Here is a 16629-nt window from a genome sequence, read left to right on the forward strand (position 1 = left end):
ATAAATAAATCAAATTTTCAGAAGGCACAGTGCCAAAAGTTTTAAAAGCACGAACTGCAGTAAGCTTTTGCGATAATTGCAGATTCCACAATAACGTTATTACAGAGAAACCTACGAGCGAGAATTCCTGCGTTTTTCGTGATGTCGATCTATTTTCAGCACCGCTTTCTACATCTTCGTATTTTAAAATTGATACCATAAAATTGATTAATCGCATCTATTTTTCAATTGCTGGTAAATGATATTATCTGACCATACAAGCCTGTGCAATATTTACAAGCTATATATTAGAAATACACCTTGTGTACGGATTTAATTATATAATATTAAATATAATAATATTATATAATAGAATATAGCTTCAACTTAATAAATAAAAAAATAATAAATTATCTCATAGTTGCTGCTCCTCAAACCTTCTCTTTCTCTTGCTTCTCTCTGGTTGTTCATAGTACTCTCAGCATTCACTCGTGAAATAAATCACAATCGCGCTATTTTCGATTTTATGTCATTCGAGATCAATTGCATTTGCAACAATACGACTTCCGGAGCAGACAATTCCGGTGACGAAAAGAAAAAAAAATTTGCGCGACCAACTTTGCACGTTACTTGTCGCAGTTATGTTACACCTAAACTACTATTTTAGACGAGAGTAAAATATAGTTATTAAAATCGGTCTACTATTTAGAGTCAATAATCGATAGTTTAAATCTTTCGGTTTCGATCTTAATAATATCTAACATTTAGTAAGAATCTTTTTTATTTTGTTGTCATTCATACAGTGATTTTGAGACTAGTACCTACGTCGCGGACGGAATCTCTCTTTATCGTCGCGTTATTACGTTCTAAATCGTAATCAAAATAAATATTGAAATATTCCGCATAAATAATTAATAATAATATAATTAAAAATTAACAGAATCAATCAACTCGTGATAAGCAACCCAAGCAAGCGACAATAATCTATTAAAACATTTTCCTTTATTTATCGTTACCTGCTTCGCAAATGTCGCGAATGGATCGTAGCTTCTGTGTAACTACATTTTTCCGAGTTGCATATTTCTTTATGACGATACGAAGTGCGTGCCAGCAATAAAATTAATGTCGGAAATGTTGTTCAAAGTGCCGCGCAATCGTCGCATTTTCGTGCGAGACAAAGAAATTTCTCATTACGACAAGAAAATATGTAATTTGAAAAAGTATACTCGTACAGAATTACAATCTATTTGATATTCGCGGAATAGACAACGGTTACGAAGAAAATTCCGCAAGTTTTACAGCAAAAATTACCAATTGATAATTACACGTAGAAAGTGATATCCCTATATTTGTTGCAATCACGATGTACAAGATTATAACGCGATGATAAGAAACGATTTTTTCCGCATCCTGCTTGCTCGAGTATCGTACAAATAATAACAAGGTAATAGCGCGCACAAGGTCTCGCGCTGTTGTTTGCGTACTAACATCTCGCGTACTTATATTGCTAATCATTCGCACGACGCATTCAAGCAAGCAAATTGCAAAAGAAAATCGCAATTCTATTATCGTTTTATTATTTTCTAAATTGTGATCTAAAAGTACCGCGACAAATTATTTCATTATAACAATGACTAATAGTAGTTTAAGAATAACATGGCCACGACAGATAGCGAACAAAATTAAGCGCGCGCTATTCTTTCGCTGCTGTCGCTTGCTCCACGAACGTCGAACAAATTCATGCAACCGCGCTTTTTCGAGTTTTTTTGTCGTGATAAGTCAAAGGCGCGTCTAGAAAATGGCTGATATTAATGCGTTTTACGTCAGAATTTCGCGGTAAGCGCCATAAAGAAGCAACCATTGATGGATCACTGACAATGAGAGAAGAAGAAAATCCGGAGAGCATCAGACATCGATGGAGCAACCTTTAAAATGATTTATCATTTATTATTTATATAATTTGTAGAATATATTAATCATTTATCCCTGTGACGCAAATATTTTCAACATATTGTACTTGCGACTTACAATTACAATTCTTAACAATTGTATTTTATCAAATATTTGTTTTAAAAATAGATAAAAAATTTAAACCTAATAATTATTATTAAGAAATTAATTACTTGGAACACTGCTATAATTATATATAATTTTTGTATTTTGCAGATCAACATGTAAACTACAACTCCGCTGTTGCGCATCGTGCCGGTGAGTAATATTAAATAATCTTAATTTTGATTTCGATGTAATAAATACGTAAAAATTAAAAATCTTTTTCTGAATTGTAAAGTATACAAGTACTATTTAAAAAAATTTAAAAAGATTAAAAATCTCAAATTAGAAGTATAAGAATATTACAGACAAATATAGTATCCCAAAGATTTTGCATTAAAATGGATGGGCTAGAATAAATTAGTATTACTATTTAATCCTGAAATACTGCAATTGTTTGATTTAGTGTTTAATTGAATTAACGAGTTTGATTTAGAGTGCATAGTGCATAGTGTGCATACATGTATTGTACATACATAGAGCTCATAGAACTCTTGAAGAGGAAACTGCATCTTATTCGAAATTTTACACATCCCATTTTTGCCTTAATCTTTCCTCATCCATTAATATTTATCGATAATAACATATTTGTATCATTTTGAAATTGGAGAGAACTACGTTGTATTAATTATACGTATAATTAAATCCATAAATTTAACGAGTATTTTTTTATTTACAATTTATTGGCGGTATCGAAAATGTGGCTATGTAGTTCCGATTCTAAAATGCATGCAGATAGCGGTATTGAAAAGGGATCGATTGTCCATGAAAAACGGCAGGAATCAGACTTCTGCCTGGTAATACTCGACATCTGCTCCACGAAAGTGAGCACCAGTCGATGACGACGAGTTACCATTACCGTACCACGGTAAAATTGTACGGTAAAACTGTTTTTAATTTTCGCGTAAAACTTCCCAGGAGTATCGCTTTAAGATAACGTCCGACTAATCCAAAACTAATTATCTTCGCTACTTATTATCTGCAACTTTGAACATTTATTCAATTACTGAATATTACAAACTTTAAAATGAAAAGAAGGAATAGCAGTTTTAGCTTATGTAAAACGCAAAGAAATGTCGTATATAAATATAATAATTTTGAAGCATTAGTGACGATTTTATAAACATATGCGTAAGCTTTGAATTGACTCTTAAGAAAAATATATTATTACGAAAATATATATGTGAAAAGTATATCGAGAATAAAGATAATAACCGTTCGTTTTTCGTTAAAAGAAAATAGCAATTAGGTCCGAAATATAGTGTGAGCTTTAGTCGCAGCTAGTAATGTCATCAGCAGTCGTGGAGGCTACACGAGGCGTGACATTATGAAAGAAAGTTGTGGCTCAAGCAATTTTGCTGTCAGAGACGATATCACGAGGCTAGATAAATCTTCAGGTAGGCACATCCTATCCACCTTATCTCCTAAGCTCGTTTCAAGATGATTATCGTTTGTAATACATAACGAAACAGGAAATATGTACTTTTTTTCTCATTTTTTATTGGCACAATACGCTTAAAAAAATTCTTGTTTCAAAAATTAGATTGTTCGAAAAAGTCTAAATATTTAACAAAATTACACAATTTATTCTGCAAAGCAAATTAAGCAAACGAATAACTTAGCCTACTCATTTATTATTCTTTTTAATGTTTGATGCTGCATTTTGTATCGTTGATGTGAATAAAATGAAGTGAATAAAATATAAAGTTTCGGCTCGTATTATAAAAAAATATTAAATTAACCCAGGTAGAGATTTGAAAAGTTTGTCGTATCAGCATTACACGAACAGGCGACACATCGAGAAAAGCTTACAAGTAGGTACTTGATATGGTTGCGATTTCTTTACATTCGACTTAAGACGCCGATTCAGCAACCGTATCGACGATTTTCTGAAACTCGCGAACTCGATTTGGCTCGGATTTTATCTCGTCAAACTGTCATCTTGCATCAATATGCGTTCTAACAGTTCGCGGTCAAGTATCACTCTTTCGGCGAATTATAACTACTATATATGATACTAAATTCGATATAAAAACGGCACTGTTAATTAAAATCCCTATTGTGAGTGTACAACTTAACGCGTTTTAATTAAAACCTGAAATAGGTATTTTTCAAAATCTATCCTGTAGTATCGTGTCAGTTGCTCTACTTATTATCGCAATACACTATTATTGATTTAAAGCGGTACAGAATTCGAAATAGCAAAAAAACTTCGTTACTTTTAAATCCGATTTTACGAAAACTCCGGCAAAAATTTACATCGCCGGGACGAGGATTAAAATACGTCGTTAATGTACACACGCGTCTTCAATTATTTCACAAATGCTGCGCAATCAGTACGGACAGGTAGATGGATGCATCATTGGCGCACGTGGAGCTGGGCTCTGCGAGTCCGGCTGACGAAGGAAATGAGCGCGGACGTAGCTCAAGGGGCCGGTCTGCGCAAGCACAGGTGCAAGTTCGAGGGTATAAAGCGGAGAAGCTCGGGCTCGCGGTGCGCACTTTGTGCTTCATCTGTCCGTCATACCAGATCGCACAATCGGTCCCGATACGCACGCCAACTCTGTCGCATTTTCCCCCGCACTGCGTTTGTAACTGTACCAGATCGGTTGCACTCGTGTGTCGTTTCCCCGCGTCCCCGCTGGAACTTTTTGACAAGTTGGACTCTTCTTTTACGCGGCAGCGCACAGCTCGCAGGTGAGTCGTAGTTTCGCACTTTTTTTTCTTTTTATCCCGCATATCTTTACTTCATTCCCGTGTAAAACTTCGCGAAAATGTTAAGTGCTTCATTGAAACTTCAAGTGAAAATACTTTACTTTGATCATGGATCATACTATCCTGTCAACGGAGAAAATTCGTCATCCGCGTTCTACGTTGGCAATGGATAAAGATGCAATTTTTTTCAATATTTGGTGCAAAAGTTTATTTTAATGTATAAACTGTATTATTTATTGATTTAAACAGGATAAATAAATTAAAAATTTTTGTTTTGCGTCGTATTTAAACGGTTAAACGATTAAATTTGTCGCAAGGAATAATTACTTGTCAACTGTAACGACGTTGCAGTTAAACGCGTGACGCGGCGTGTCCACCGTAACGTTGACAGCCGAGGTGTTAATGTAGATCGAGTGCGAATTCAGGTGCATCGGAGTTCAGTGCAATCGTTGTTAATTAGCCGTTAATGTAAACGAGAATGCGTTGAATTTGTTCGATTGGACTAAGCAGATTTGCGTCACTGCGTTGTGATCATTGAATTCAATGGAATGCGGTTACAGTTTAATACAGAATTATGTTAGGTTGATATTAGATTGATATTAAATTCACGTGGTTTACGTTACTTAAAACAATAGACTATGAATTAATTAAAAATTTTACGGCTAATAATCCTGTTAAATTTTTTTTCTGATATTTCGAATTGATATAACGATATCGCGTGTGCAATATCTGCATTATATTTGCATTGACTCTTTTACGAATAGTATGTCACATATGATGTATAATTTCTTACCGCGCGTTCCCGCGTACAAATTCTCACTAGCTTTTCACGGTAGCTTTTTTAAAAATTAATTTATTAAATATAGTCTCATTGGAGCAAGCAAAAGCAAAATTTTCAAAGAAAATATTCATTAGTGATTGAAAAGTTAAAAGTTTGTTTTCCACTTTACGCAAAATCATATACAATTTCAATTCTGTCAGTGAAAGCGAAATAATGATTGTACGCATTTGTAACATTTCGGTGCCGCGATTAAATTGTCGCATGCGTGCGACCTAAAAAAAATCAAACGAAATTGAAATTGCACAGGAAGTTATACAAGACAGAGAATCGTTTAAAGCATAAAAGCGTGTAACGACCACAGATTACGTTCGACATTTGATTTTACGTAACGCTTTGCCTTTCTATGCGGATCAAGTGACGAGAATCCAAATACTTCGACGAAGTTTGATACCTTTGTGTGACGACTAGCCGGAGTGACTAGTTTCGAGTAAGAGAGAGAGAGAGATAGAGATAGAGAGAGGAAGATGAATAGAGAGAGAGAGAGAGAGTGTGAGAGAGAGAAAGAGAGACAGAGCACAAAGACGCAGTGTTATTTGAAGCCTCAATTACGCCAATGCGTGGTTTCCGTGAATTTATTTTGTGTACATCGCCTCTTAATTTTTACCACCATTTGCGTTGCACAATAACGTTGTAGAAGCGGAAAAATAAACACGTACAAAGGAAAAGAGATAAAAATTCTTGTGTCTTTCAATCGTTCGAAGTTGTATCATTATAAAACAAAATAATTACCGCTTAAATTACGGCAGCACAGAAACTATTAAATCATCAAAAATGGTCCGAAAAATTTATTTATGATCGGTCTTTTTTTAAATAATCCATGAAAGAAAGGGTATACGTTTTCTCACATTTGTGCTGAAGCGTCTATTTTCTTCGGTCGCGATATCTTAGGTCAGTTCGCAGAGTAAATCGTTATATTATCTTCGGTTTCCCTCGCGTTCCATGCTACCTGATATATGGCACTCTCTATAATAATGTGTGCCGGTAGGAGAAGACATTCATTTTTTTATGAGCGTGATTACTACGCACGTGCGCGTTCACCGCCGCAAAATCACTATTTGATTATCGATAGGGCGCTGTGATATTTTATACATCGCTAACTATAGACGAGGCGAGCGGCGATGCGTGCGGCATTGAAATTTGCGGGCTTGAGCGCGATTATTAATTGCACAAATTAATGGGGCCATTAATAAGTCTCCATGACATGCCCATTTCAATGGCTAGCAATAAAAGCTTCGACATTTATTTATTTGTAAATCAGAGCTATATGCTGATATTTGAAATAAGCGGTAGCGTTGGAAAGCGGCAGTAAAAAAAACGTAACGGCGAGAATAAAGATGGATATAATATTAAGATTACGATCGATCTTGCAGTGTCTTACAAGTGCGGTTTTTCATCTTCGCGCGATAAAAGTTATAATGCTCCGACGAGATCTCGTCTGACTATTATAAAATTTTCACGAGATGTTATGACGTTTTCATATTTTCTAACGCGAAAGGGATTCCGGCTTATATAAGTGTCACATTATCATATGCATTATCGCGCTAAAGCTTGCGAGAGATTCTTTGATAAACGATCCAATCAACATTTAATAATAATTTATCTTAAAACAAAACTCCATATTTAATTAATGAGTCAAATTTAATAGAAAAATACGAATTCCTCGATTTGCGGAATTTGCGGAATAGCGCATAAACCAGTGCATTGAGAGATAACACAATAAATTATAAAGTCATTTTACATCTGTACGCGTGATTATAAATACACAAGCGTAATCGATCGTTACGGCACGCTACTTGATATTAAATATTACCGTCGTCGTTAAATATTACCACTGTGTCGTCGTCGTCCGGATAGCGTAAAATTTTTATGAAAATACATCGAGATATATTTTACCCGCCCGCGAAATCTAATATCGCTTATTATGCGCACGTGTTCGTTTGAAGTATCCAGATATGATGATATACGGCGTATAAAGCTTCATTGTAAAAATCATCATGTCTAGTGCCGGCAATTTAAATAACCATAAAGATGTATCATCCGCGTGCATCGAACGTAAATTCTATTATCCACAGTTAATGTGATGAACGCGATAGGGGCGGCGTTGTTCTTTGAAATTTCGCATTTGCTAATGAAATTACTGCGCAATTCATTTTCGTTTTCGCTCCGCTGAGCACTCATTGGTTGCCACCGCTGGCGGTGCGGGTAGCTTTTAAACGATTTTGTCTATTACGTCGCGATGTCGTAAGTAGTATTAACCTCTAATGTGCGGCAAGGTTTGCGCAGGAGGGAAAGAGGGGGAACAAGTACATTCGTTGTCATTAAACAGAAAGTTCTGCTGTCATATATAGGCAAGACAGAGTACTTATACATTTCAAATTAAACATTATATTCTGTTAGAAAACAGAATTACTGGGAATTCTGTTAGAAAACAGAATCACTGAGAATGACGCTCTGTTATAGTGATTCGAAATTATTCTGCTATAACTATATGCTATTACATAAACAGTTAACGATTTTTATTGATTCTATGGAAATTGTTAATTTTTGTTGATTCAACAAACAATTTCATTTTATTCCAAAATAACCAATATATCATAGCAAAGCGAGCAAATAAAAAAAATATTTATCCATCGTGTTTGTGTTTCGCATTTTCAATGCGCTTTCGATTATCATGATGTTATCTGATTTGTAATACAATACCGCAGTCCTTTGTATGCGATTAATATGGGATAATGATTTCGTGAGAAATCGTTTGTCGGTGGATGACGACGAGAAAAAGTATGGCGACGGTTTAACTAGCCGTATTGTACAACGGTATTATGTGTGGAAGATAAATAGAATTTTTCCTTCTTTGGCCTCATTCGCGAATCACGTTACACAATCAGCATCGACAAATTAATTTAATTGTTCTCGCCGAGATATTTCACTCGTCCCTTTATTGCAACGTTATTATCGCAAATTGATAATGATACCGGGAATCACGTTAATATATTTAATAGCACCACGCAAACCACTCGACGATTCCCGCAGAGAAAAATGCGCACGTCTTTGACAGAATACTAAAGAAACATTTTGAGGAGAAACAATCTTTTTTCTTGAAACCGACGGATTTTTCTTTTTCTCTCGTTAAAAGAACGGTTCGTGATCGTCCTCCAAAATTTATGACACTTACCACTGGTCCGTGCGGCGCTTTAGTATCGTAGAAATAATTCCTTGGTTCGTAATCACGGATCTTCGTATAATTTCTTTCTCGCAGTTCGGAGTTCTTTTCCTGAAAATTAAATTTAATGTCATGCAATTAATATTTCTAAGGGAAAAATTAATTTAATGCGAATTTTATTTTACCTTTTTTCCCTTATTTATTTTCTTGGCGTCTATTAACATGGATTATCACGTTGTAAATATTGATAATGATCAGGAAAAGAAATAAGCAAAAAAGGAAAATTTTTGTATATGTCTCAAAAGTAAATATTATGATAGTCTAACGACTAAAAGATAACATCTTGTGAGGCTATCAGTTTTATTTTACCGATAATGGGTCGTTATCTAATGTGATAAATCTCATCCTTTACCAAAAATATACTCAGCTTTCCCCCTTATTTCTTATCGTTACATCGTCGTCCCGGGAATAATTTGCCCGAAGAGAAAACCAATGAACTTTGAAAAATCACCAAGATAAGAGAGATATGTTTTATCGAATATCCATAAATGCAACTGCAGTATCGCTTATTACACAATGCTGGATGTCCTTCTACCTCGTTATTATATCGCTCGATTAAATTGGTACATTTCCTCGGGCAAATAAAATTTCCTTTTCGTCTTCCGCTTATTAGCTCCATCATAAATTCAATAACATTTAAAGAATGATTACGGTAACTTATTATTGGGCGAAAATATTACGAAATTTGTGAAATTAAATGCAAAATGTATATGGAGTGTCCCGCTTTAACCTTTTCCCACTCGTTATCTCTGAAACTATTCAGGAAAACACTTTAAATCAAAGTTACTCTCGAAACAAAGTAACTTCAGTTTAAAATATTTCTTTTTTTAGTAATTATTACATTCGCGAATAATCACGTGGAAAAATTAAAAATAGATTAACGAGACACTGTATATCCGGATTTGCAATAATAGTATAAATTGAAAACATAACATATAATAATGCGCAAGCTCTGTTATCTTGTTTTCCAGTGTAATCGAGCTTGTAACATAATTTTCCAGTCGTTTGCCATGTAATTTATACAATAATAATAATTATGGTTGTATACTGTGAATGATCGGAAAGGACACAATATGTATAATAAATTAATATAATTCAAATTATTTAAAATAATTTTGATTTTTTCAACAAATTTGAAGTTATTTTTACTTTATTCGCGTGCGTTTGAACATCTCCATTAAATTCTAAAAATTTGGCCGCAAATCTTATTAATAAAATCGAGCTTTTTAATGTAACTTTCGATAGCTTTAATCTCATCAATATACTGCGCAGAATAACATGTGTGTGTATGCTGTAAACTTTCCGGAATATATTGCGCGCGATTCTTTTGTTAGGTACTTTTGTATCGAAACTTAGCGACGTGGAAAATTGGGGGTTTGCTTGGATGTTATGAGCGCGCAACATTTTCCGCGACGTGTAAAGTCTTGACCGATAATTTTTGTTTCTGACGTTTCTCTCAAAAATCTTTCGGCATTACTATGTATTACGTCCAATTTCTACTGCGTCACGTCGAGCAATACAGTAAAATGACGTGTTATTTTAGATATTTCTATAGTATTGGCCTAAAAAATGCGTGTTATTCGTCATTGTGGTACTTTCTTCGCGTACGTTCGCACTGATAAATTGTTCGGCTAAAAAGGGTATCGAATACGTCGATACGAGTTTTATAGCTATAAATTCGTCGGTGGTTTGCTGTCGCAAACCAACGCAGCGCTGTGTAACTTCAGAAATTGTTACTCAGGCCAACGTAACAATTTACCATAGTTGCGTACATGCATACCTACTACCCGTGTGTTACACGAGAAATGTACCCATTTACATTTTCATAAAGAGTGAGATACGCTTCGCGTATAAACACAGAAATAACAGATTGTTGTCTAAAAAAAAAAAAGACATACATAATTTATACGCTAAAAATGTTTTCTGCACGACATATGAAATTATGCGAAGAACTTCTGAATTCTAGACCCGATTATTTAGAAAGGATTTTATAATACAAATTTTTTTTATAAAGACGGCGACTGTCGCGTTTCTTAATTGACTGGAGAGATAAAACCAGAAACATCATTATCAACGTCGTCGTTTAACTTTAACTTTAGCTCGACTGGAACTTCTCCTCTTTGTAGAAACAGAAAGAGACGAGGAGTCACCTAAACTACGGTTAAAGTTAAACGATGTTGGCGGCACTGGCCATAAATCAATTCTTTAAACGATTTGGCCGATTATAGAGCAGTTAATAATCGAAACTTTGTGCAGTTTTAATTGATGCAGTTTTTGTTGCCGATCGAACGCATCTTGGAACGCTGTATTTTAAGAGCAAAATGGTAAAAGTAAAACTAATTGTTTACTGATTCAAGAAGATTAAAATCAAAATTAATAATGTTGAACAATGTCTCATAATTAGCGTGATTTTCTATTACATCAATAACATTTCATTATTTCGCGCGCGCATTGATTCTTTTAATAATAATATGTCGCAATAGGAATAAAAAATAGGTCTGTAATCAGAAGATCCCAGATAGATCACAAGTGTATCTTACGTATTAAATCGTTCGTAAACACGCCGGTTCAAATGTATGTACCAACTTTGCATGCCAATCAAGAGAAGCAACGCCAATTATTTGCGCAAATACAATAACAGAGTAAGTTCGGCAAGTTTCTCGACCACACTTTCCACAAAGTTGATGTTCGAAAGTGCAAGAGGGTTAACTTCATCAAGTATTCACTTTTCTTATTTGCCGTGTACAGAAGTATTCACTTTTCTTATAAGTCGTGTAAAGAGGTAATAAAAAATTAAATTGATAAGCTTATTATGTAATGTACTAAAAAGCTCGGCATTATTTATACAAATAGCAACATTGTACGCGATAGATAACGATTTATAACAATAATATTTATCGATATTGAGTTTGTTAAAGAAATGCAAATTTATTTAAAGCATTGTGAATCTGCAATATGATTGAATAAGCAGTTACTGTCGCTGCCGCATCATTTGATATTCATGTGAAAATTATTCTTATGAAATATTCTTATTAAAATTTACATAAATTTTTCAATATGTTCAATTAATTTCCTTATTTCTTTTAGAAGGTGATTAAACAATATTAATTGTGTTATATTGTGTATATAATTTCACTATTTCTAGAAAAAAATTAAAAATTTTTTGGCTACTGTGGCAACGTTTAATATTAATAATATGCATATTGTCTCTTAAAATATATCCAGGAAGAGACCCACCCAGTCTAAACCATGCACTTCTTTCTCAAAATTAACGAACCTGAATTTCTCGAAAACTGGGACACGAAAGCACTGAAGTCGGGAAGTAAGTATATTCTGAAATGGAGATTATCTCAAACTGTAATGTGATATTACAGCGTTAACTACACCTTCGTAACGACAGAGTAATTCGAAGTGCACTTGCTCAACTGTCTGCACACCGTTCGATTAATATTACCACTGTCACACGTTTCAATAACGTCTCTCTTTAATGTCTTTGTTTAACTTGCGACTACCGTTTTAACCACCGAGAATTTAACGGCGCACTCAATTTTACAATTGTCACTTTATTTCTATGACGAGTACATTCTCGTGCGCAATATACGCATGACTTCTCATTTTTTTATAAATAAAATTTTAAATAATAATGAAAGTAAGTCTTTTGGACGCGGGCCGGGTTAATCTTTTTTCTGCAGTTTAGAAGCGGGTCAAGCAGCAGCTGGCCATTACAAGTTACGAGGAAACCACATTTATTTCGGCGACGCAAAGCCACATTTTGAGTCGAAAGAAAATTAAAATCGTGAAACGAATACGGATACATTTCGCTGCAGTCTTCCACCGCGCTTTCACATTCCATATGCGAATGTGGAAAAGAATATAATTCGATACGACGGCGGCATTGCGCAATCTTTCCCTCTCGGTACGATACGGCGATAAATGCGAAATAATATTATCGCGATCACCCCTGAAATCACGGAATATCACCACCGGATGCGTTGCCGCAGCAATTTAACGCGCAACCATTCTGCAAGCACTCGTTGCAATATGCATTCGGCACTGTCTACGAGTGCTATTAAACGGTGCATTGAGTACGACCCGAAATGTCGGTCATGAGAAAATCTTGGAAATTGACTCAAAGAAATGGGCGGAAATCGGCGACCCGATTACTGTCTTAATGGCAAAAACGATTGTAAAATTAAGGAAACACCAATAATCATTACGGCGTCCTTAATTTGCTCGTCTCGGATTTCACGGCGCATATAGACGAAAATACATAACAGTAATTTCTCCTTTTATTTCATTCCATAATTCATTGTTAATTTTCATTAAAAATCTAGTTCGCGGAACGACGCGAGAGTCGATTCTGACTCAAAGAACAGGAAGAAAGGCGACTTTGTTTTATTTGAAATTTGCGAAGCGTAAAAGACACGCCAGCGACAAATCTGAAGAAATTAAAAACGCATTTACCAGAAGGCATTTACAAAGATCACCTCTACAATTCGTCTTTCGCGACGACAATCGCGAACACTTTTGATTCGCCATGTGCGTCACTTTCCTTTCCTTTGTATCGCTCGCCGCGCAACATTCAACTACCTCTTTTTACATCGTTGATTATAATTACGTAGCATCAAGCCGAGCGTTATTCCGTTGTGCGGAGGAAAGCGGAGGAAGCGCCTTTTTTCTCACGGTGCGAGTTATTTTGTAACTTCGCAGAAAAAAACATTTGACGTTACACTGCGGTAGCGTCTGCTCTTTAAGCTTGTACTTTGCAAAGTTATTTATATAATTGATTGTCAAATAATTTTCGTAATAACGTTGCAAAAGAACATTTTGTCCGTTTTCGGCAGGCAGTGCGCGCGGAGTTAATTTAATAAGTGGTGTGCTTGTCACAAACATTGATGCATCTCGTAATTGCGGAATTAAAATTTACTTTTGACAAGGGCGATGTAAAAGAGCCGAGTGAAGAAAAAGATTTTATTATAACATTTGTACGTAATTAAGTTCTGCAAATTTGCAATTTACCGTGTTTTTTCATAAACGGAATTGTTCTCTGCACTTCATATGAGACGTAATTGTATAGAATATTTGTGCAAAAAATGAGTGATATTGTTTTAGTCATCTACGCAATATGCTATCCTGCTATAGAAATGTGTCTTACAGTGCGCTAAAAAATATTTCGCTGTTAATTAAAATTTTTTAATTTAAAACTTTAATTAAGATTCTTAAAGAAAAAGTCATAGCAAAATAAGGACATGCTCGCACGTCGTTATATTTCTCTATCACTTCCTTGTGTTTGTAATATTAAAAAAAAAATTTGATTAACTTTTAGGATCCATTCATAACTCGTTCGTGCATTGTTCGCACATCGATAAGATAGATCTATCGATTGACAGCATGTATTCCGTTGCGTCATTTTATCTGCTGTATGCATATGAGACGAGGTAAATGCAAGTAAGAACGCACGGTTGATTGAATTCAAGCATGGGAAATCAATGGCTGGATGCGGTTTGATTGCGGAGCTCAGGATGAATGCAGCAACGCCCGGCAGCGTGACAAGAATCGCAATCGATCATTAATAAATTTGTGAGTTTGGCTCATTAAATGCGCGTTCCGTATTGCGGCGCGTGCACACACACGCGCGCACCATTATGTCATTATTTATTTAAGATCATTTCCGCAAACGCGCGTCCCGTCGCGCATCAACGGTCGACATCTCTGTGAACTATAATTTCCGTCGATACGCGTTATGTAATTAGCGGGGCAAAGAGAATCGCGAAAGGCACTTAATAGTCTTAAGCGCAGGAGAGAGGCTGTTAAGAAGCAGTACTTTGCGAACTCCTGTACATGTTGCGACGGCTTAGTTCGCAGTGACTCAGTTAGCAAATACGAGACTGCTCGTCAGAAGGCGCGCGCTCCCATGAAAGGAAACGGTGATTGAACATATTTATAAAGTTCGATTAACTTACGTATTGTTACTTTAATAGACCGCCTTACAAGTTACACCAGTTTCGCGCGAGTATTGGCTCGAGTATGATGCCGATCTAGCTAACTATCGTAAGATAAATTTCCTCTCACTTGTTCCACCAACGATGAAGTTTGATCGAATATCGTGAGACGCGATCGCGCAGGTAAATTTTATTCGTCTCTCATCGCACGCATAAACTTCCTTTAATTACATCTTCAAACGGCGTGTATGATGTTGCTAATGAAGTTACAACGTCCTTTGCGGCGTTACCGAACGAGATATACTTGCGTAATTACGCGCACGTGAGGAAAGTTTAATCACACTCGTTTTGACAATCGCGCGATAATTCAAAGCGAATTTTTCGCAACAAAGAATTAATCGCGATTAACCGATCGATGGTCGCGCGAAATGGTCGGCTCTCTAATTATGCGAATTTGACGATTTCCGAAGCGGGCGTTGCGCAGGGATATGAAACTCTAGCCGTGCTAAACTCCGAGGGTTTGATTAAATCTGAAGATCCGCTTACCGTCGGTGTTCCATAATTACTAATAACTACGAATCCACAGAATATGCTGCCGTTCGCGCACGTAGCGCACTGATCATGAACACAATACAATACAATTAGGCGATATAAAAGGAAGTTTGTTATTTTTGCGGTATATTACAGCCGCTGAAAAGGCTGTTGAGAGAAAATGTCAATATCGGTGGAAAAGCCCTTTCGCGGTCGGAAGCTTATATTTAATTTGTCGTGGAAGTGAAAACGCGCTGATAGAACCGGCGGAACTTTTACGGGAGAAAAGTTACGCGCACGAAAACTTTAATGATCCCGATCGATCTCGTCGCTCCTAATGCAACGGTCATTTTCGCATTCCGCAAAGGTCTAATTTGTTTTAGATTCAGATATGTATAAGATTCTTCTATCACCTTCCGACAAATATATTTGTTATTTTGTAAAATATTTGCGAAGCGAGTGAGCGAAGTCGTAAAATTAAATTCCACCGCTTCGACTGGACTTCATTATATCGCTATTATATTCATTATAAGCTGGACGGCACCGCATTTAAGCCGATGTTACAGTAACGTATGCAATATGAGATTAACTTCATAGTCGTTATATCACGTACGGGTCTAATCCAATCTATTTAAGCCTTGTGTCAGACGATCACGAACATTGAATTGATAATAAGCCGCGCGTGAGCTGGCCTAAGTCTAATATTAGATTAAGACCAATCGAGCAATCGTGCCACCGGACTGTCCATTCGGATCATGCGGGTTGTTTCGACGATTCTTTATATCCGAAACGTAGAAGCGCGTTTAACGGCGGAGACGCGCCGGTTGCGCCTGCATTAAAGCACTGATGCGCTAATCGGATACGACCAACAGATACGCACGATCGCAAATCCGAGCTGGATTTACCGCGGTAGCAATTAGAGACGCTCTTGACATGCGCTCATTGCTCACTGATGCGCGTTCATCTTCTCGGATTCGCATTATCTTCACCGCTCTCCCCTGCCGGCGCTGCCGCTCCGCAGCGGTAAAATGTCAGTGTCGCGCGGCGCGGTAACGAAGAACACGCTTCAAAGAGAGTGTAAAGGACAGGAGGGCGGTTAGACTTTGAAGGCGGCTAATTTAATGGTCGCGCGGGCCGCGCCGACGACGACGATGCCTCGATCGATCATTACGAGAGAACGCAGACCGCTCTCGCCTGCCGGTGATGGTGCCTCTCTCCGTCGTCTTTCGCGCGATAATGCTCGCCCCGCGCGTACGAGCGCCCTGAGTGTCGACAAGCCCCCTCCGGCAATCGGCCACGACAGTTTCAATTGCTTAGAAATCCTCGGTGGGATTTGACGCTCGGGCGGA

The 16629-nt window shown here is 36.6% G+C and overlaps 2 protein-coding genes across 3 annotated transcripts in view; one reads left to right on the top strand and one right to left on the bottom strand.

The window, feature by feature from the left end:
• LOC105675015 (serine-rich adhesin for platelets-like) overlaps positions 1 to 16629 on the bottom strand; it is a 125557-nt gene that overhangs the window by 83735 nt on the left and 25193 nt on the right. The window contains exon 2 of the mRNA XM_067353212.1: positions 8760 to 8858. The gene's annotated coding sequence lies outside the window, so the exon portion shown is untranslated. The remainder of the gene's footprint in view (positions 1 to 8759; positions 8859 to 16629) is intronic.
• Scp2 (Sarcoplasmic calcium-binding protein 2) overlaps positions 4371 to 16629 on the top strand; it is a 32136-nt gene continuing 19877 nt past the window's right edge. Inside the window, exon 1 of one of the 2 annotated variants that reach the window (XM_067353229.1) lies at positions 4371 to 4728. In XM_067353229.1, the coding sequence (XP_067209330.1) occupies positions 4386 to 4728 (343 nt within the window). In that variant the 5' untranslated portion in view covers positions 4371 to 4385. The remainder of the gene's footprint in view (positions 4729 to 16629) is intronic. The other variant, XM_012371788.2, reaches the window with a different exon arrangement.

The sequence above is a fragment of the Linepithema humile genome, chromosome 4 (assembly GCF_040581485.1).
Source record: "Linepithema humile isolate Giens D197 chromosome 4, Lhum_UNIL_v1.0, whole genome shotgun sequence".
In the NCBI taxonomy this organism is placed as follows: Eukaryota; Metazoa; Arthropoda; class Insecta; order Hymenoptera; family Formicidae; genus Linepithema; species Linepithema humile.